This window comes from Fistularia commersonii, chromosome 7 (assembly GCF_037954325.1).
Source record: "Fistularia commersonii isolate RoL2024-O1a breed Wild chromosome 7, RoL_Fcom_v1.0, whole genome shotgun sequence".
In the NCBI taxonomy this organism is placed as follows: Eukaryota; Metazoa; Chordata; class Actinopteri; order Syngnathiformes; family Fistulariidae; genus Fistularia; species Fistularia commersonii.
Window position 1 is genome coordinate 14236099 of NC_141290.1, and position 14850 is coordinate 14250948.

The window sequence follows — 14850 nt, forward strand, 5'->3', positions numbered from 1 at the left end:
GACAGTTTAATCCCATTTTGCGCAGCTTTATAGCAAGAACGGAGGTGAAGGGATGAGAGGACAATGATCTGTGACATGCAGCTGTCAAATAAAACACAATTTTAAAAAAAAAACATATATTCTAAATGATTTAGTGTGTAGTGTAAGCTATAGAGGAGAACTCCATCAGCTCTCCTATACGGTGGCTCATAACATGCTACAAAGACCAATAAATGTAGTGGAGCACCATTACATTTTGATGTTAATTACTGCCCTTGGCTGGTATGGACATAAAAGTGTGTGTGTGTACGTGCATGTTAGAGTAGAAGAAATGTTTGAGTGGAGGATGTTCAGAGATCTGTACTGGCCGGCTGCTGAAAACTGATAATTAATTATGGAGGGTGATGTGGTGGTTTGGTGATGGTTGTGGGGGAGGTGATCGAAGAGGTTCAGGGTTAGAGTGTTGGTCTAAAATATTAATCACAGGAGTTTGCAGGGTCACTGTGCTGCTAATGAGGGCTGCAACGACGTGATGAGGTCTGGGCTGTTCTTTCAAATGGATTAATATTGTTATATCATGGCACTTATGTCACTGTCAGAGAGCATTTGACTGGTGTGTGTGTGCTTGCGTGTTTGGGTTGAGCAATGGATCAATAATTGCACCCAAGTAACAGTACTGCATGTTTCCTCGAATTTAGCTGTAGCTTATTCCTGGGTTAGCCTTTGCAAATGAATAAGATATGGCTGGCAGTTGAAAAAAATAGAAAATGCAGAAACTGGCTATTTGAAATTACCCCTGTACTCAAAAGTAAAACAAGTAACAAAGGATTTTAAAGTAACAGGTTCAGAATTTGTGATTTGTCATCTTTGTAGATTCTATGATGCTGGGAAAGCATACAAAGCACTGATTTTCAGACAACATTTGAAGCCAGTAAATAACTGCTAATTGGTATTCAACCTATTAAGTGTCACAGTTGGTGCAGTGGAGGCAGGTGGATCCAGATGCAGAGATAAACCAGCAGGCAAGAATCAAAGAACTAAACTGACTTCAATAAATAAAACTGGGATCACAGGATGAAACAAATCTGCTTGAACACCGAACAGCAGTACGACTGAAAAGCAGCACAGAGGATCTGAGAAAAATGGATATGAAAACGTGGACCTAAAACAAACAAGCAAATAGACGATCCAGAATGCAGACCAGGTGTTGAGATAAGAGGAGTAGCTGTGTGCTGATAGGTCAGTAAAAAAAAAAAAGAAAAAACGTAGGACCAACTAGGATTAAATTTACCTTAATACGAAGCAGGATTATTGGATTAGCAAGAAAATTCAGGTTTTCCAGGAATTTTTCAGTCTCATAAAGGTTTAAAATGACAATTTTGCCAATCCATTCCCTCATTCCATGCTTGCTTTTCTGTTTTTGTCTGAGCGACTGCGTTCGATTTTCAAAGTCATTTTCTTTTGTTTGTTTTACATGCTTCTTCAGCTTTTATTTTCAGCTTTTCCTTTCAGGGGTCGCCACAATGAATCAACTTTCTCCATCTAACCCTATTCTCTGTATCCTCCTCTCTCACATCAACTAACTTCATGTCCTTTCTCTACATCCATAAATCTTCTCTTTGGTCTTCTTCTAGACCTCCTGCTAGGCAGTTCCAACACCAGCATCCTTCTATCAATATATTCATTATCCCTCCTCTGTACAAGTCTGATTGAAAAAAGAGAGCAGAATCCACACATGATTTGTAATAATGATTGTGAATTCTACAATTCCTTTCATTATGAGTACAACAGTTGAGCTCTGCACTGACACAAACTTTAGTGGATTGTTTAGTAGATTGAACCAATCTTTTCAAATGATTTGACTGAAATGGTGTATGAACTGGTACCAATTTGGATTGGAAAACAGCCCAGGAAATTGAATTCAAAGATCGAATTTATTTTATTGTTCACTTAGATCTGGTCGGGGACTTCATTCCTATTTTGCTTAGTCAAAGTAATCATTGGAGAAATTACGCAAGGACAACACAGACTAGATGTAACTTTTCTGGTTGTCCTTTTTGTATATCACCAAATTAAATCTTCCAATAATTGGCAGTGCTAGTATTCTTTTCCTTCAACTGGCTGTGTAACTGAGTGAGATCTATCTAAAAAAAAAAAACCTCAAATAGGATGAGATCATTTTTAGGCAAAGCAAACCACAATGTCGAGCAATAACGACAAGATGAATTTGAATTTGAATGTGAAAGAGAGAGTTGTTTTACCCCAAACTGTGCCGATCAGTTGGTGCATCCCCAGTAAACATATCAAGTTCAAAGCATTGGTTGTAACCAAGAGACACTGAAAATAAGCGAAACTCTATCCAAATGTATGACCTTCAGTCCAACAGATGGCTGGAAACAGAACTAGCATTAAACAACACATGCAGAAATGCCACCTAAGAATACCCCCAACGTTCTCTCAGCACCTGTTTGGGAACGCTTTTGTAAATGAAGTTGATATTAGCATAATTGCTCAGAGTCATATCAATTATACTCTTCCCTGACTGGACACAAAGCTTATAATGCCAAGGTGAAATTTTATTTCATTTTTACTCTTATTTCCTAAAAAGGAATTACTTTACGGACCCTCAAGGCGTTGTACCAAAGTTAAAACATCTTATATCTCACAATAAACACAATTATCAGATGAGACGCCTCGGGACAAACTAGGTTCAAAATGATCTGTGAATGTAATAATTATCTGACTTGTAATTGTTTGTGCTGGCAGATACAAACTGAGAAGCTGCTTGGTCATGAACACCACGGATGTACTAAAAAGCTTCCAGTGCACATATGAATAATCTTGCATTCAAAATAAGCAACTGTATAATAACAGTGAATTACGTGTACTAGAAAGACTTGTGTAGATAAAAAAATAAATAAATAATAGAAAATGGTAATATTTTCTACACATATATGTATTTAGATAGAGAGATAGATTGATAGATTGTTCAGTTGTATTTAATGCTGTAGGAAATCAGACTACACACACCGCCAGTTTAAGTAAATGGAAAACAAACAGACCACAGTAAATGCATCATGTTGATTGAAATGAAACCTGACAGATAAATTGAAGGTTATCTAACAGCCAGATCTTTAGTGGGATTCTGAGCATCGGTGCATCATTGTCCTAAATTAAGTTGTGCTCCATCTACTCTTTGTCTATTGAACAAATCAAAGGTGGGGTTGCAGTGGGGGACTGGAGTCTGGATGGAGGTCAGTGGTGGTTCGACTTACATTTGATGGGTGCTGCAGTTGTAGAACTTCACCTCTGTGCTGGCAACCATTTGACCCGTCTCCTTTGAGTTGAGGCGAAGCTCCACGCTCGCCCAGTCTGAGAGAGGAAATAAAAAAAGAGGGGGTCACCAGAGAAATATGCAAAATGCCAGTTAAAAAAAAAAAGAGCAAGGGGGTGGAGAGGCAAAAAGGATGAGTGGAAGAGCGAAAACAATGTGCTCAAAGTAGAGGTCAAAATGAGAAAAAAAATTCAATACTTTTATCTCGCGACTATAAAGAACCACCTGGTGTCTGCGTCTCTGCAAGGGCATATGGCTGTTGAGTGAAAACTTCAGCAGGAGGATTAAAGTCTACATACTCAGAGGAAATGCTGCAGCTTTTATCAAGCTCTCTGGATAAACAAAAATGCAAGTTGGTCATTCTGTGAAGGAGGCTGCTGATGCTACTGAGTGCAATAAAGTCAGCATTTACTTGCTTTTTTTTTTTAACTTCACGCTTTGTCTCTAGAGCCAATATCTGAGCTTACCTTGTCCTTCTGGTATCTGAGGGACTTCCTTTCCTGCAGGGGACAGGCACATGACCCTGTTCCCATTGACATGACCCTCCACCTGGGCTTGCTGCCCAAAAGAACATGTGATTCCAGCAGAAAGGTCCGGCACATTATTTACCTCCAGCAGAAGCTAAAAGGAAAAGGGAAATAATTAAATATACTTAAAATTAAAGCTAACTTACATCAATAGTACTTTGATGGTGCTCAGCATTTACCACTGAACTGAGGAAGTAGTTAAAAGACTTGCCTTGTTTAAAAGATTACAATCAAGGCCTCATTTAGGTCAGATCTTGCTTGAACAAGATCCAGGGGTTCACAGATCAGGCCTGGTGCTAATTTAATTTCCTCCAGTACCTGTTGTTGCCGTCAAAACACTAAAGTAATTTTGATATGAGGTGACAGAAGTCTTCCTCTTTGTGAAATACTTCCCGTTCACAAATCTCTCCAATCAAACGCTATAAATGTCACATTACTGACAAACTCCCAAATTGTCAAAACAGCCTCCCTGTTATGTTCTCGCTTCACATTGACCAAATCTAACCCTTTCTGACGCAGAACGTTTCACAACTATTAATTTAGGATCTTGTAATCTCACAGACAGATTATTGCATAATTCCTCTTGTCGGATTACCTGACATAGCCCTCACACAGTTTCCAACCATCAGTATTCTCGAGCCCAACAACCCACCAAACAGACACTATGGTGTTTGTTTGTTTTTTTGTTTGTTTGTTTGTTTTGCCAAATTATCAGCAGCGATTCTCCATGCATCAGACTGTCACTTCCTGCTTGGAGTAAATGATGAGCTTTCTAACCCGCTCTCCAAAGTCCCAGCCTCCCACTTTGTTTTTCTCATGACGATAGTAGAACAAGCCCTCATCTTCAGTCTGAAAAGCCCAATATCTTCCCATCGTCTCATTTTAGAGTCAAGACACATCTGTTGAGGGCTCATTTGACTCTGTGAACTAACATGTTTCCCTCATTAATCTCTCTTCTACCGTTCTGAATCTTAACATCCTTAGCACCAACCTTTTATTTGTTTTGCGGCTGTTTCCTATTCTCACAATTTAGGACAGTGAGGATATGAGATTGATTATTATAAAATGTACCCATGTGGGAAATAAGATATCCTCAAATCAGAACAATCAGTATATTTTCCTGCATTACAATAATGTAACCAGTTCTTGTGATACCTGAGGGTAATAGAAAGGTTTGTCATGTCTTGAGATTCGTCACAGGTGCAATTTTCTTTTACCCTTGTACTGTTGATAAATATCCGCAATCTACTTTCGCTTCCTAATTCGCAAATGTTTCCCATTTTTGCAGATTTTGTTGAAAGGTTGGGCTGTCATGCCAAACTTTTCTTCATGTGCCACACTGGTGACAGCATCAGCCAAAAAGTGAACCTCTTTGTTTTTTCAACAACTGATGTCAATTGCCTAATTTATCGCTGCGGAAAACTGTACTATTCCAAGTAACTTTAGACAAGAGCATTCCCAATGTGAATTAATTTAAAGCAAAATAATGTTCTGGCCTTCATTACTTTCACCCAAATTAAGTTTGAATAAATAAATCCACTGTTCGCCTTTTTAAATATTTTTAAACATGATCAGAAAGTCACACATGTCCATCTCTTAGGTGACAGTGATGCCTGAAGTTTTGCCATGGACATCATCATTGAGCAGATTGATGGAGATCAGTTTAATATTAACAGCATGTCATGTAATCCAGTTTTTCAGTCTGCTTGCTTTTTTTGCTTGCAAACAGAGATTTCCAACCTTATTTGGTTTTCTCCATCACATCACGCAAGGGCTATGACAAGGGAGTTAAGGACCTGCTAATGTCAGCAACGTGTAAATAGCAGTTTCCACATGCCTCTCCCTGCTGATAATGAATGATAATTGTGGAAAAGTAGGAGAAATGACAGCGTTGTCTGTGTTTTGTTTCTTTTTTGAGGCACTTGGGATATTTCAAGTTACTACTTGCACCGTTTCAGATTATAGACCTTTCCAAATTAAGTACTGGGTTAGGGTTAAACTCTAACGCTTGACAGAAGGAAAAGGATATGCCAAATCTGTTGGAAATCCGCCTCTTCGTGATGATCCCTGCCCTAAGAATCCATGATAGATAGCTTTCCCTATGCCTGCAGTATTTAGCTAGATATTTCCATCCCCTAGTTAGCTTGGCACCCTGTCACAAATTTAGGAAATTGCTTGCCTACGTCTGTCCGAAGCCATCAAATACACATTCCAACAACTCCTGTTCATGGTGTGACTCATGTGGTCTTTATATTATCAAATATTGATACAGTTACAAGACAATTAAGATTTGGAATCAAATATGATGGCAGAACTTTCCAAGCAAAACTGGGTGTTGTAGTTATTATGATTGCACACAGTACCTAGCTGTAATTAACTGCAAAGAAAATAGATAAATAATATGTGTGTAATAATATCACTGTGGTGACTCTTACAAGTAAAAGTCTGAACACAAGATGGCAAGCAATTAATCCCTTACTGTTTATTGCATTTTGACCATTCAGTATATGTTAAAGCTAAGCAAGAAAAAGAGTCCAAATAAATACAATTTTACATATCTTTAAATAAGATTGCAGATGAGAGTATCTTTTTGAATTTTTTTTTTCTTGGCGGGATTCTAAGAAAATATTAATATAGAATACTATTCAAGATATGATGGTAGATTTTTTATTTTAGTGTAGAAATAACGGATACGCCAACATGTTTCCTGGTGGGTGACAATTGGAGCGATCAGGTACTTCTCATGTAACTCACTAAGAAAGCCATTCTTCTAACAAAGCGATGCATTTGTCCTACTTCTCCTGGCTCCCATACAAAATAGCTGATTAGTCTATTAGGAATGCACTCAACCTTCTGGCAGATGCATTAGAGATGCAGAAACTGTAGTTCACTTCAATAAAATAGCTTCAGTAATTTTTTTTCACTTTTGTCTCCAATCCCACACAGCATATGTTAAAACCAAAATAAATAGCGAATGCCCTCCAGGGAGAGCTATAATTCTGTCATTCCTCCTTGCACAGAACTAATCTTCTCTCCCAGACTTACATTTACTGTACATGAGGCTGTTAAAGGCTCGCCATGCAGATTAGTCATAAACTATACTATGTGCATGGAGTGACAGCAAAGTGATTGGTGGAATGATAAGGGACTCACAGGAACACTATGTGCTGATACAGCAATGCTCTCCGGGTGTGTGATAATCGTCACGCAGCGGTCAATGTCTGTGGCAAATCGGAACATGTCATCCGCTCTCAGACACCGATCCCTCCTCGAACACCTGTGGAACAAAACCAACTTATTAGAAAAAAAAATTAAAGAACACACTGTGTGTGTCTGTGTAAACACATGCATGTTTGTCATTTAAAGTATTGTTTTAGAGGCTGACAATACATTAAAAAAATACTGCTACAAGGCATCAACTCTACTGAATATTCCAAATAATGGAGAGTTAATGCAGCCTTATTTGGAAATGTGAGAATTTTTTCCAGTATGTTTTTATGTGCAAACCATCAACAGGGCTACAATGTGATATTTTTCGCACTGTCTCACTCATGTAATGCATCATTTCGTTTCTTACTTGCATTTTTTGATAACAATGCTTCTTATTCGCAAAATAAAGGAAAAAAACACATCAGTAAGTATCTAATTAGTTACCCTTTGAAATTAGGCAAATAATTGTCCAAGAAAGAGTATGTAGAATTTAGGAGTGACATTTAAAAGAATGTTTTACAAACCTGTAAAACCTTTATGGCAAGATTATTGTTAATAATATTTTGTATGTGACAACCAATTTCCTTTATTAAATTTATCATAGTTTTATGCTAACCCACAGGATGTTCTCCATATTTTCTTGCTTCAAATATTGCATAATGACTGAAACTATAAGTAATGTTTGGGAACATTCAAAATTTATATAGATATTATATTATATATAAATTCTACATATATATGCATTGTACATAATCAACAATAGCAATGCATGATTATGAACAAAATACAAATATATCTGATTAATTATAACAAATGCATGGGAATGTTTGGATATTGGAAATCACAATGCTTGATCAGACTGTGGTTTTCCCATTTAACTTTTATTTATACTGAGTAATTATCTAGGACATGGGAAAAGTTTAACACAAATGTATGCCTGATCTCTTCGTGATGTATTTTTTGTTTTTTTCTTTTTCTGTTTCCTCATGCATTTGTTGCAAATGAACAATTGTTCTTGAGCTTGCTTTTTTTTTGTACTGATAGTGAATCCTGGTATGACAGGGACTGAGTGTCTTGTTGAGTTTCCTTGTGTGAGGCTTTCTACACTTAAACACAGCCACTGCATTAAAAAGAATGGGTCTCTCGGCTGCAGTGTCGAGGCTTTATAGCAAACTAGAGAGTGTTCTTTTGCCCAACATCATGCACTCAATGAGGGGAGACAGTGCTGCTCTCTGATGATGCTGAGAGGGTGGCATGTCCTGGGAGACCTCAAAAGGCACAGAAGAGTCTGCTGTAATTACAAAATAATATGAAGTCTGAATGGAAAAGCGCTGATAGCAGTTGCTGTCTCGGCTCCTTGAGGCAGATCAGAGCCACATGTGTATAGTCAGTCGGAGTCTGACCACTTATCAGCTGAAGTGTCTCTGCTATTTTGCACCGAGGTTTGTCTGATGGAGCCATTTCATTCCCTGTCCCTCCTCCAACCAAAAACACAAATTAAATGCACACACTCAGAAAATTGTGCTCACGGCATCGGCTTGATGTGATCATTTTTTAATCCGTCGGTCAGTGAAACTCCTCTGACACTGATCTTGCCAAAAAGTGGGAACTGACCAGTGAGACTTCTTAATGTCACATGATGTGATAATGGTGAATAATGTATTCTAATTATTTGATGAAACCAGGAAAATACTGCCAGGAAAATTAAATAGGATCTTATTTCACAGAGGCATGTTAAATAGTAGGTGACCCCTGACTCTGATTTAAGTGCTCACCATTTGTAGTATTTATGTATTGCAGAGCATTTGGACTGGATTGCCATTGCCATTAATTTAAAGCTGTCCATGTGGCACAACAGGGGAGACACGCAAGTTGATAAATGATTCTTGGTGTAATATAATGACATGTTTTTTTGTATATTTTGTTTCTCATGCTTGAAATATCTTGTCGGAAACTGAATTTGGAATTCGTGTTGGCTTCTATGAGGGATGGGGACTTTATGCAGCTTCGTTCACTGAAATTCCAGTTACATCATCTTCACCATGATATATGGACTCGTGGGAGCCTGTTTTGTTGATTATCTTCATTATATCTAGTTTCCTTGTCTCGGCAACCAAATAAAGGAAAAACGCTACCCTCTGAGTACATAATTGTCTCTTGAAAAAAAAGCTTTTCATTCATCTAAGTCATCAGTCAATGAAAAAAAGCCTTTTACTCTGGTCATATGTTGCAACGATGACAAAATAATGATAATGCTAATGTTACTGTAGTGTTTTGATGTTCAGGCCCCTTGAATACCAACAAAAGCAAATAGCATTGAGTAGGGTACTATGCAGCGGAAAAGCGTCTTTGTTTTGTTTGTGTCCAAAGTAGAAATAAGAGGAATCATCCAGAGGCGAATCCCCCCCCGCTAAAAAAAAGAAGTATTCTCTTTCTAAAACTTGAGGGATTTTAACTCTAGCATGCTGGCTTTCAGGAAGAGCCGCCTATCTATTTCCTGATAAGTGCAAGCTAATTTAAATAAATGGCACAATGAGACTCCGACAAAGCTAGCACTCAGGGAAAGACGCAAAACAACTGTTTAATGAGGTAATTTAGATTAAAACAAAAGATGTTTTTCCTTCAGGCTAAGTGGTGATTTAGCACCACTGAAAGCTGCAGTTAAATGACGCTGATCATCATCAAGATATTGCTCACTGAAATGCAAACGTCATGATGAAACTGGGATAAATCCCTCACTTAGGTCAGCTTCAAACATAGCGGTCTGATTCAGAAACACAGTGTTTTTATCGCATGAATCCCCTTTGCTCTGTATCGAGGTGTTACGCAAGCTAACCTGCAGGTCATATAATTAAGATAAGAGAGACAAGCTCTGCCAGGTCTAAAATGTTTCCCAAAGAGGTGCAGTTGGTAGACCTGCTGCCAGGCTAATCCCTTCCTTCTCCATTAACACCGGCCGTCCAATCATCTGGCAGACAATGAAATCTGGTGGATGTGCAGCATCTGCTGTTCTGAACGGCATTATTTAAGAGGGATCACACTGTCCCAACCCATTCTTTCCTGTGTTATGAGAGGTCCTGTGCTCTTTCCTCGGTTATTCTAAACAGTACATACCATATAGCCACACGCTCCAGATCATTTCTCTTTGCTCTCTGTCGGACGCTTGATGAAGAGTAGTGTTACAGCTTTAATCCCCCGGATACGGAATGGGTATGTTCACGGTGTAGAGAGAAGAGAGAACTCACATGTTGTGCAGGACACACCAGCCACAGTGGGGGTCACCGGAGCTCAGACACTCAGCACATGTGCTGTACTGCTCACAGGCCTCCACGGGGACCTGGGTCACCTGAACAGGAAGGAATGTGAACATCTGTTAGAGAGTAATAGGTAGGAGAGATTAGTTTTTTGTTTATACTATGGAAAAGAAAGAGTCAGCACAAAACAGTTTCATTTAATAGAAATTAAATACAGCACGCACTTGCCTTTGCATACCATGTGTGTATGCTATGCCTGTGTAGGGTTGTGACATTGTCAGAATTCCCATGGGCATTTGAAATAGGGCTGGAACGTTTTATGGCAGTCTTTTCCCAGGATCACTGAGGCGCTTTTTAAAATTAGCTACTGTATGAAATATGAGGTGTCACTGAAGTTCTGGGGTGTATTTCCACAGTCTTATCAATGATGAAGGGGCAGTTTATAGCTGAAACTGTCTATTTCTTCATAGAAACTAAATTTTCAAGAATTCTAGTTAAAAATGAAGTTTTAAACCCTTTTCCTCCGTTGCATGTTTATGCAGTCCATTGTCTGGTCCGAGACATTTAGATAAATAAAAGAAAAAGATTTGCAATTTATTTAACTTTTAATTAATTAACATTTCTGCTACAAAAATAACTATACAGGCATATAACACATGTTTTTCTGCATCATTTAATGTGTACCTTCATGTAAAAATGCTGTATAAATATGTTGTTTAAATGTCAATATTCTTCTTGAATATCCTTCACTTTGAAAAATATTTTTAAAAAAGGTTGCTTCAATGAAGCACAAATTACAGCACTGGAGGAACAATGGAATTCCACTACAAAAAATATATTATTCTTTTTGTGTACATCGTCCACCAATGAAAAACGCATGACATCAGAACATGACTATTTGATATGATTTGATTCTTTTAGATTTAGCCTTGATTTATTACAGTTGTCACACACTTACGGTACATACACACATGCATGAAGAGATGGTCAGGGAGCTGTATGTTCAGCTCCCACTTCCACACACGCATGCTGGTAAACAATAAACGTTTCATGAGGTGCCTTGCGAGACACTACTGTTGAACCACCAGTACCAAACCTGCATTCAAAACAAGGCTAGAGCTACCTACTTTTCTATAAATTATTATTATTTTTATTATTGTTATTAGAGGTCTGGATGTATGATGCTAGTAATTTCCTGATGTAAGCAATAACAAATGAAGAGTGGATTAGAGTGTCTCTGGTGCTCTAATAGCATAAGTGGGTTCTTTCTCAGGTCTGTGTTGGCAAAATGGATTATCTACTTCTCCCCACGAAAATAACTTTCTTTTTCCAGCAGTTCCAAACCCATTTGGTGCATGCCATTAGCGAAATGAAGCCGAAGCAGAGGGTGGGGAAGGAAGGGGGAGGGGTGCTTAGTCCACATCTGACGCAGAGAGAATAATCTGTGAATTGTTGTGGACTGGAGCCGGTATAAACGAATAAAATTGCGAGCGGAGCTTTGGAAGGAGGGAGTAGGCTGACTTACATGTTGAATTAGATCAGGAGAGGAATGCGTAAATGATAGCAGTTTGTTGTGTAGATCAGTCCCTTTGCTGTTTTCTTCGGATTTTACATTTTTTAAACACTAAGGGTGTTATAGAAATCTGAGTTAACGGTTTCTCCGAAACCGTAGATTTTGAGTTGACTCATGGCCTCCCTGATTGTTTGAAGTAAACAAAGTTCACAACATTTGCTCTATAATAACAAGAAAACTAAACACACAATGCACTATCAAGCTGCTGTTGTGACAATTTCTGTTCTTTGGAGTTGCACTCTGCATGCTTCATTAACCTCCCCTCCCTGTTTGCAGCCAATCTGTGTTACTTCCTCCGCTATTTCATTTGTTGTTTTTTTTTATATCGTTTGCCATGAGGTTTGCCATGGTGATTGGCTAATAGATCTCAGTTATATCTTAAAAGGACACTGGAAACAGATTCATAACAGGTGTAAGTATAATCTGTTTAAGATCTGGACGATATTAAGAAGATCTATATATTTTTGGATAAATACATGAAAACCACATGTAAATACTGTAAGACTAACAGCGGGTCCTTGCAGAAGAAAAGCAATCCCACGCAATCAAATTATCTTGTCAATGTGAGGCTACTTCCGTCGTCATGTTGACAATGATAACCATGAAAATTGAAGGAAATTTCAGTATTGTTCAAATATCTCTCCTCACTGGAACTGTGATTGACTGGCATGTTTGCTAAGACATAAGATGAGGCGTGCGTGTATGTGAAAAGCTTATTTTATAAAAAAAAAAAAAAAAGAAAAACATTTAGAAAAACAAAGGAAAAAAATCATAAACTTGCAGAAGGAAATATAAAGGGGAAAATTTGGCCTTTTATTGATTCAGGAACATCAACTGATTTTTTGACTAAATGTAATTACTGCCATTTGTCTGCTAGACCAAAAACACAAACATCCCCAAAGAAATGGAAAGAAAAGCACACAGATGATGTAAAACTGGATAAGAATGACTCTGTTCAAGATCAAGATCTGTTCTTGTTTACATGATTAGTGAAACAATTGAGAATAAATGGGGTTTGTCAGACAGGGAGGAGATCAACCAAAATTTTGGTTGCCTTGACAGCGTCATCTCTAGCTCATTCACATTTGAACTGATGTCTGACACAGATGCAGACACCACTGAGAGCCTATCAGGTGCTGAGATGTTAGCTCAGATGTGCCTCAGGTGTGCACCATCATCGCCATTTCAAGCATCACCCTGTTAGTCACATAACAACCTGTGGACTACTGCAGCCATGTCTGATCGCTCCAGGTCAATGCAGACTTCATAGTTGGTTCGCCATCTTAAGCGGAGTTTCCTCTTCAATGATACCGTCGCCTAAAACGCACTTCACTCCGAACAAGACACATGCATATGTGGAGGGGAGACAGACAAAGAGTTGAGTGGATTTCAAGCACTGTCTTTACACTTTACATAGTGGCACTTTGAGAGATTGCTCTGAAAATCCTCTGCAGCAGCCCCTCCCCTCTCTCTATAAGGTTTAATGATTTAGCCATCAAGTGACATTCATCACTGTTTTCGTATTTAACATCACAAGAGCATTTTTATTCTTAGAAATGATCGCACTGAAGACGTAATCAGGAAAAAGATCGACTCTCGTGAATATTCTGTTAATATCGAAACTGACCTTCAAATTATGTTGCAACGCATGTGCTCACACACACGCATACCCATACGCATGCACACACACAAATAAGCACACATATCCAAGCACACGGATTCTTCCTCCTCCCTTCTCACTTTTCATCACCATGCTAACCCTCGCCATTAGACAGAGAGGCTCATTGTTATTCCACAAGGGTCGGCTGCGCTCAGCCAAATCTGTCTGTGCTTCACTCCTCACTCCACATCATTCCTGTATTGTCAGGCTCCCAGGAATCCAAAAATCTCTCATCTCTGGAATCCTCTGGAAGTGTGAGAAATCGCAGAGTGAAGTCCTCTCCCCGGGGATTCCTCGACCAAGAGTCTGAAGGGAAAACTGAGCAAAGATGGAATGGGAGACAGAAAGTGGGAGTCTGTGCTCTGAACTCCTGAGGGCTACAAAGCCAAAGCTGTTTTAATAGTAAAAAGAAAAAGCTTGGCCGAGCCGGGTTTGACTTGTGCTGGGTTATTATGTGTCACTAGAGGAGGGCTGAAGAGAGAAGCTGGCTATATCCTTGAAGGAAGCATGTGTCTCTCCTTGAAACACCAGCGCTCATCAATAAGTGATGCCTTGTCTCTTCCAGTCTATCACACGGAAAAAAGAGCTGCCTTGATTTGTTTTAGAAGACAGTTAGCAAACACAATACCGTGTGTGTTCTCACCCTGTCTTTAAATTACATCTCTTGCTTCCTTAAATTTGGTGCTTTTATAGGGTTTCTGCAGAAGTGTTTTTCAAGCTTCTTAAAAGAAAAGACCTCTAAAAAATTGCAATCCTGGTGCACTTTGCCTCTCTGCACCACAACTCTTGCTCACAGCGTTCCAGCAGTCAGAAGACAAGTGAGAACAGCGATAGGGGCTCTTTTTTGGCTGCAATGAAACCTAATCCCATTTCACAGTGCCATTCAGCCACGCCAAAATAATCACTTGATGGGAGTTGAAAAGTGATTACCACTGTTCACTCTTATCTCCAATAACTGCAGAGACTTTCGTCCAATGACAACAACAGCAATCGTGCTCCTGTGTGATGGCAGGCCAAGAGAGAAGCAGACTAGGTTGATACATCCATATAGCAAAAGCCAGTAATGTTTTTTAATTGTCTGTGTGTGTGTGTGTCTGTGTGTGAGTTGTGTGCGCACGTGTGCGTGTACAAAAGATGCAAGCGATGTAAGTCGATTCGCATGGATAAGTAATTAGAACAGTGGTCCATCCTCTAACACACATCTTGCATATTTAACAGTTCCTTCTGTACACATACGGTCTGAATGTTTCCCAGAGCGATGCAAAAAAAATTGGGGGATAAGTCATAAAAATCTGGTAGGATTGTAACTAAAT

The 14850-nt window shown here is 38.8% G+C and overlaps 1 protein-coding gene across 1 annotated transcript in view; it reads right to left on the bottom strand.

Moving 5' to 3' along the window:
* The window catches only part of LOC147232836 (plexin-A2-like), a 106516-nt gene that overhangs the window by 47174 nt on the left and 44492 nt on the right, over positions 1 to 14850 (bottom strand). The window contains exons 5-8 of the mRNA XM_086149954.1: positions 10296 to 10396; positions 6994 to 7117; positions 3781 to 3934; positions 3255 to 3351 (exon numbers count right to left, since the gene is read on the bottom strand). Coding sequence (XP_086006080.1) covers positions 3255 to 3351; positions 3781 to 3934; positions 6994 to 7117; positions 10296 to 10396 — 476 coding nt within the window. The remainder of the gene's footprint in view (positions 1 to 3254; positions 3352 to 3780; positions 3935 to 6993; positions 7118 to 10295; positions 10397 to 14850) is intronic.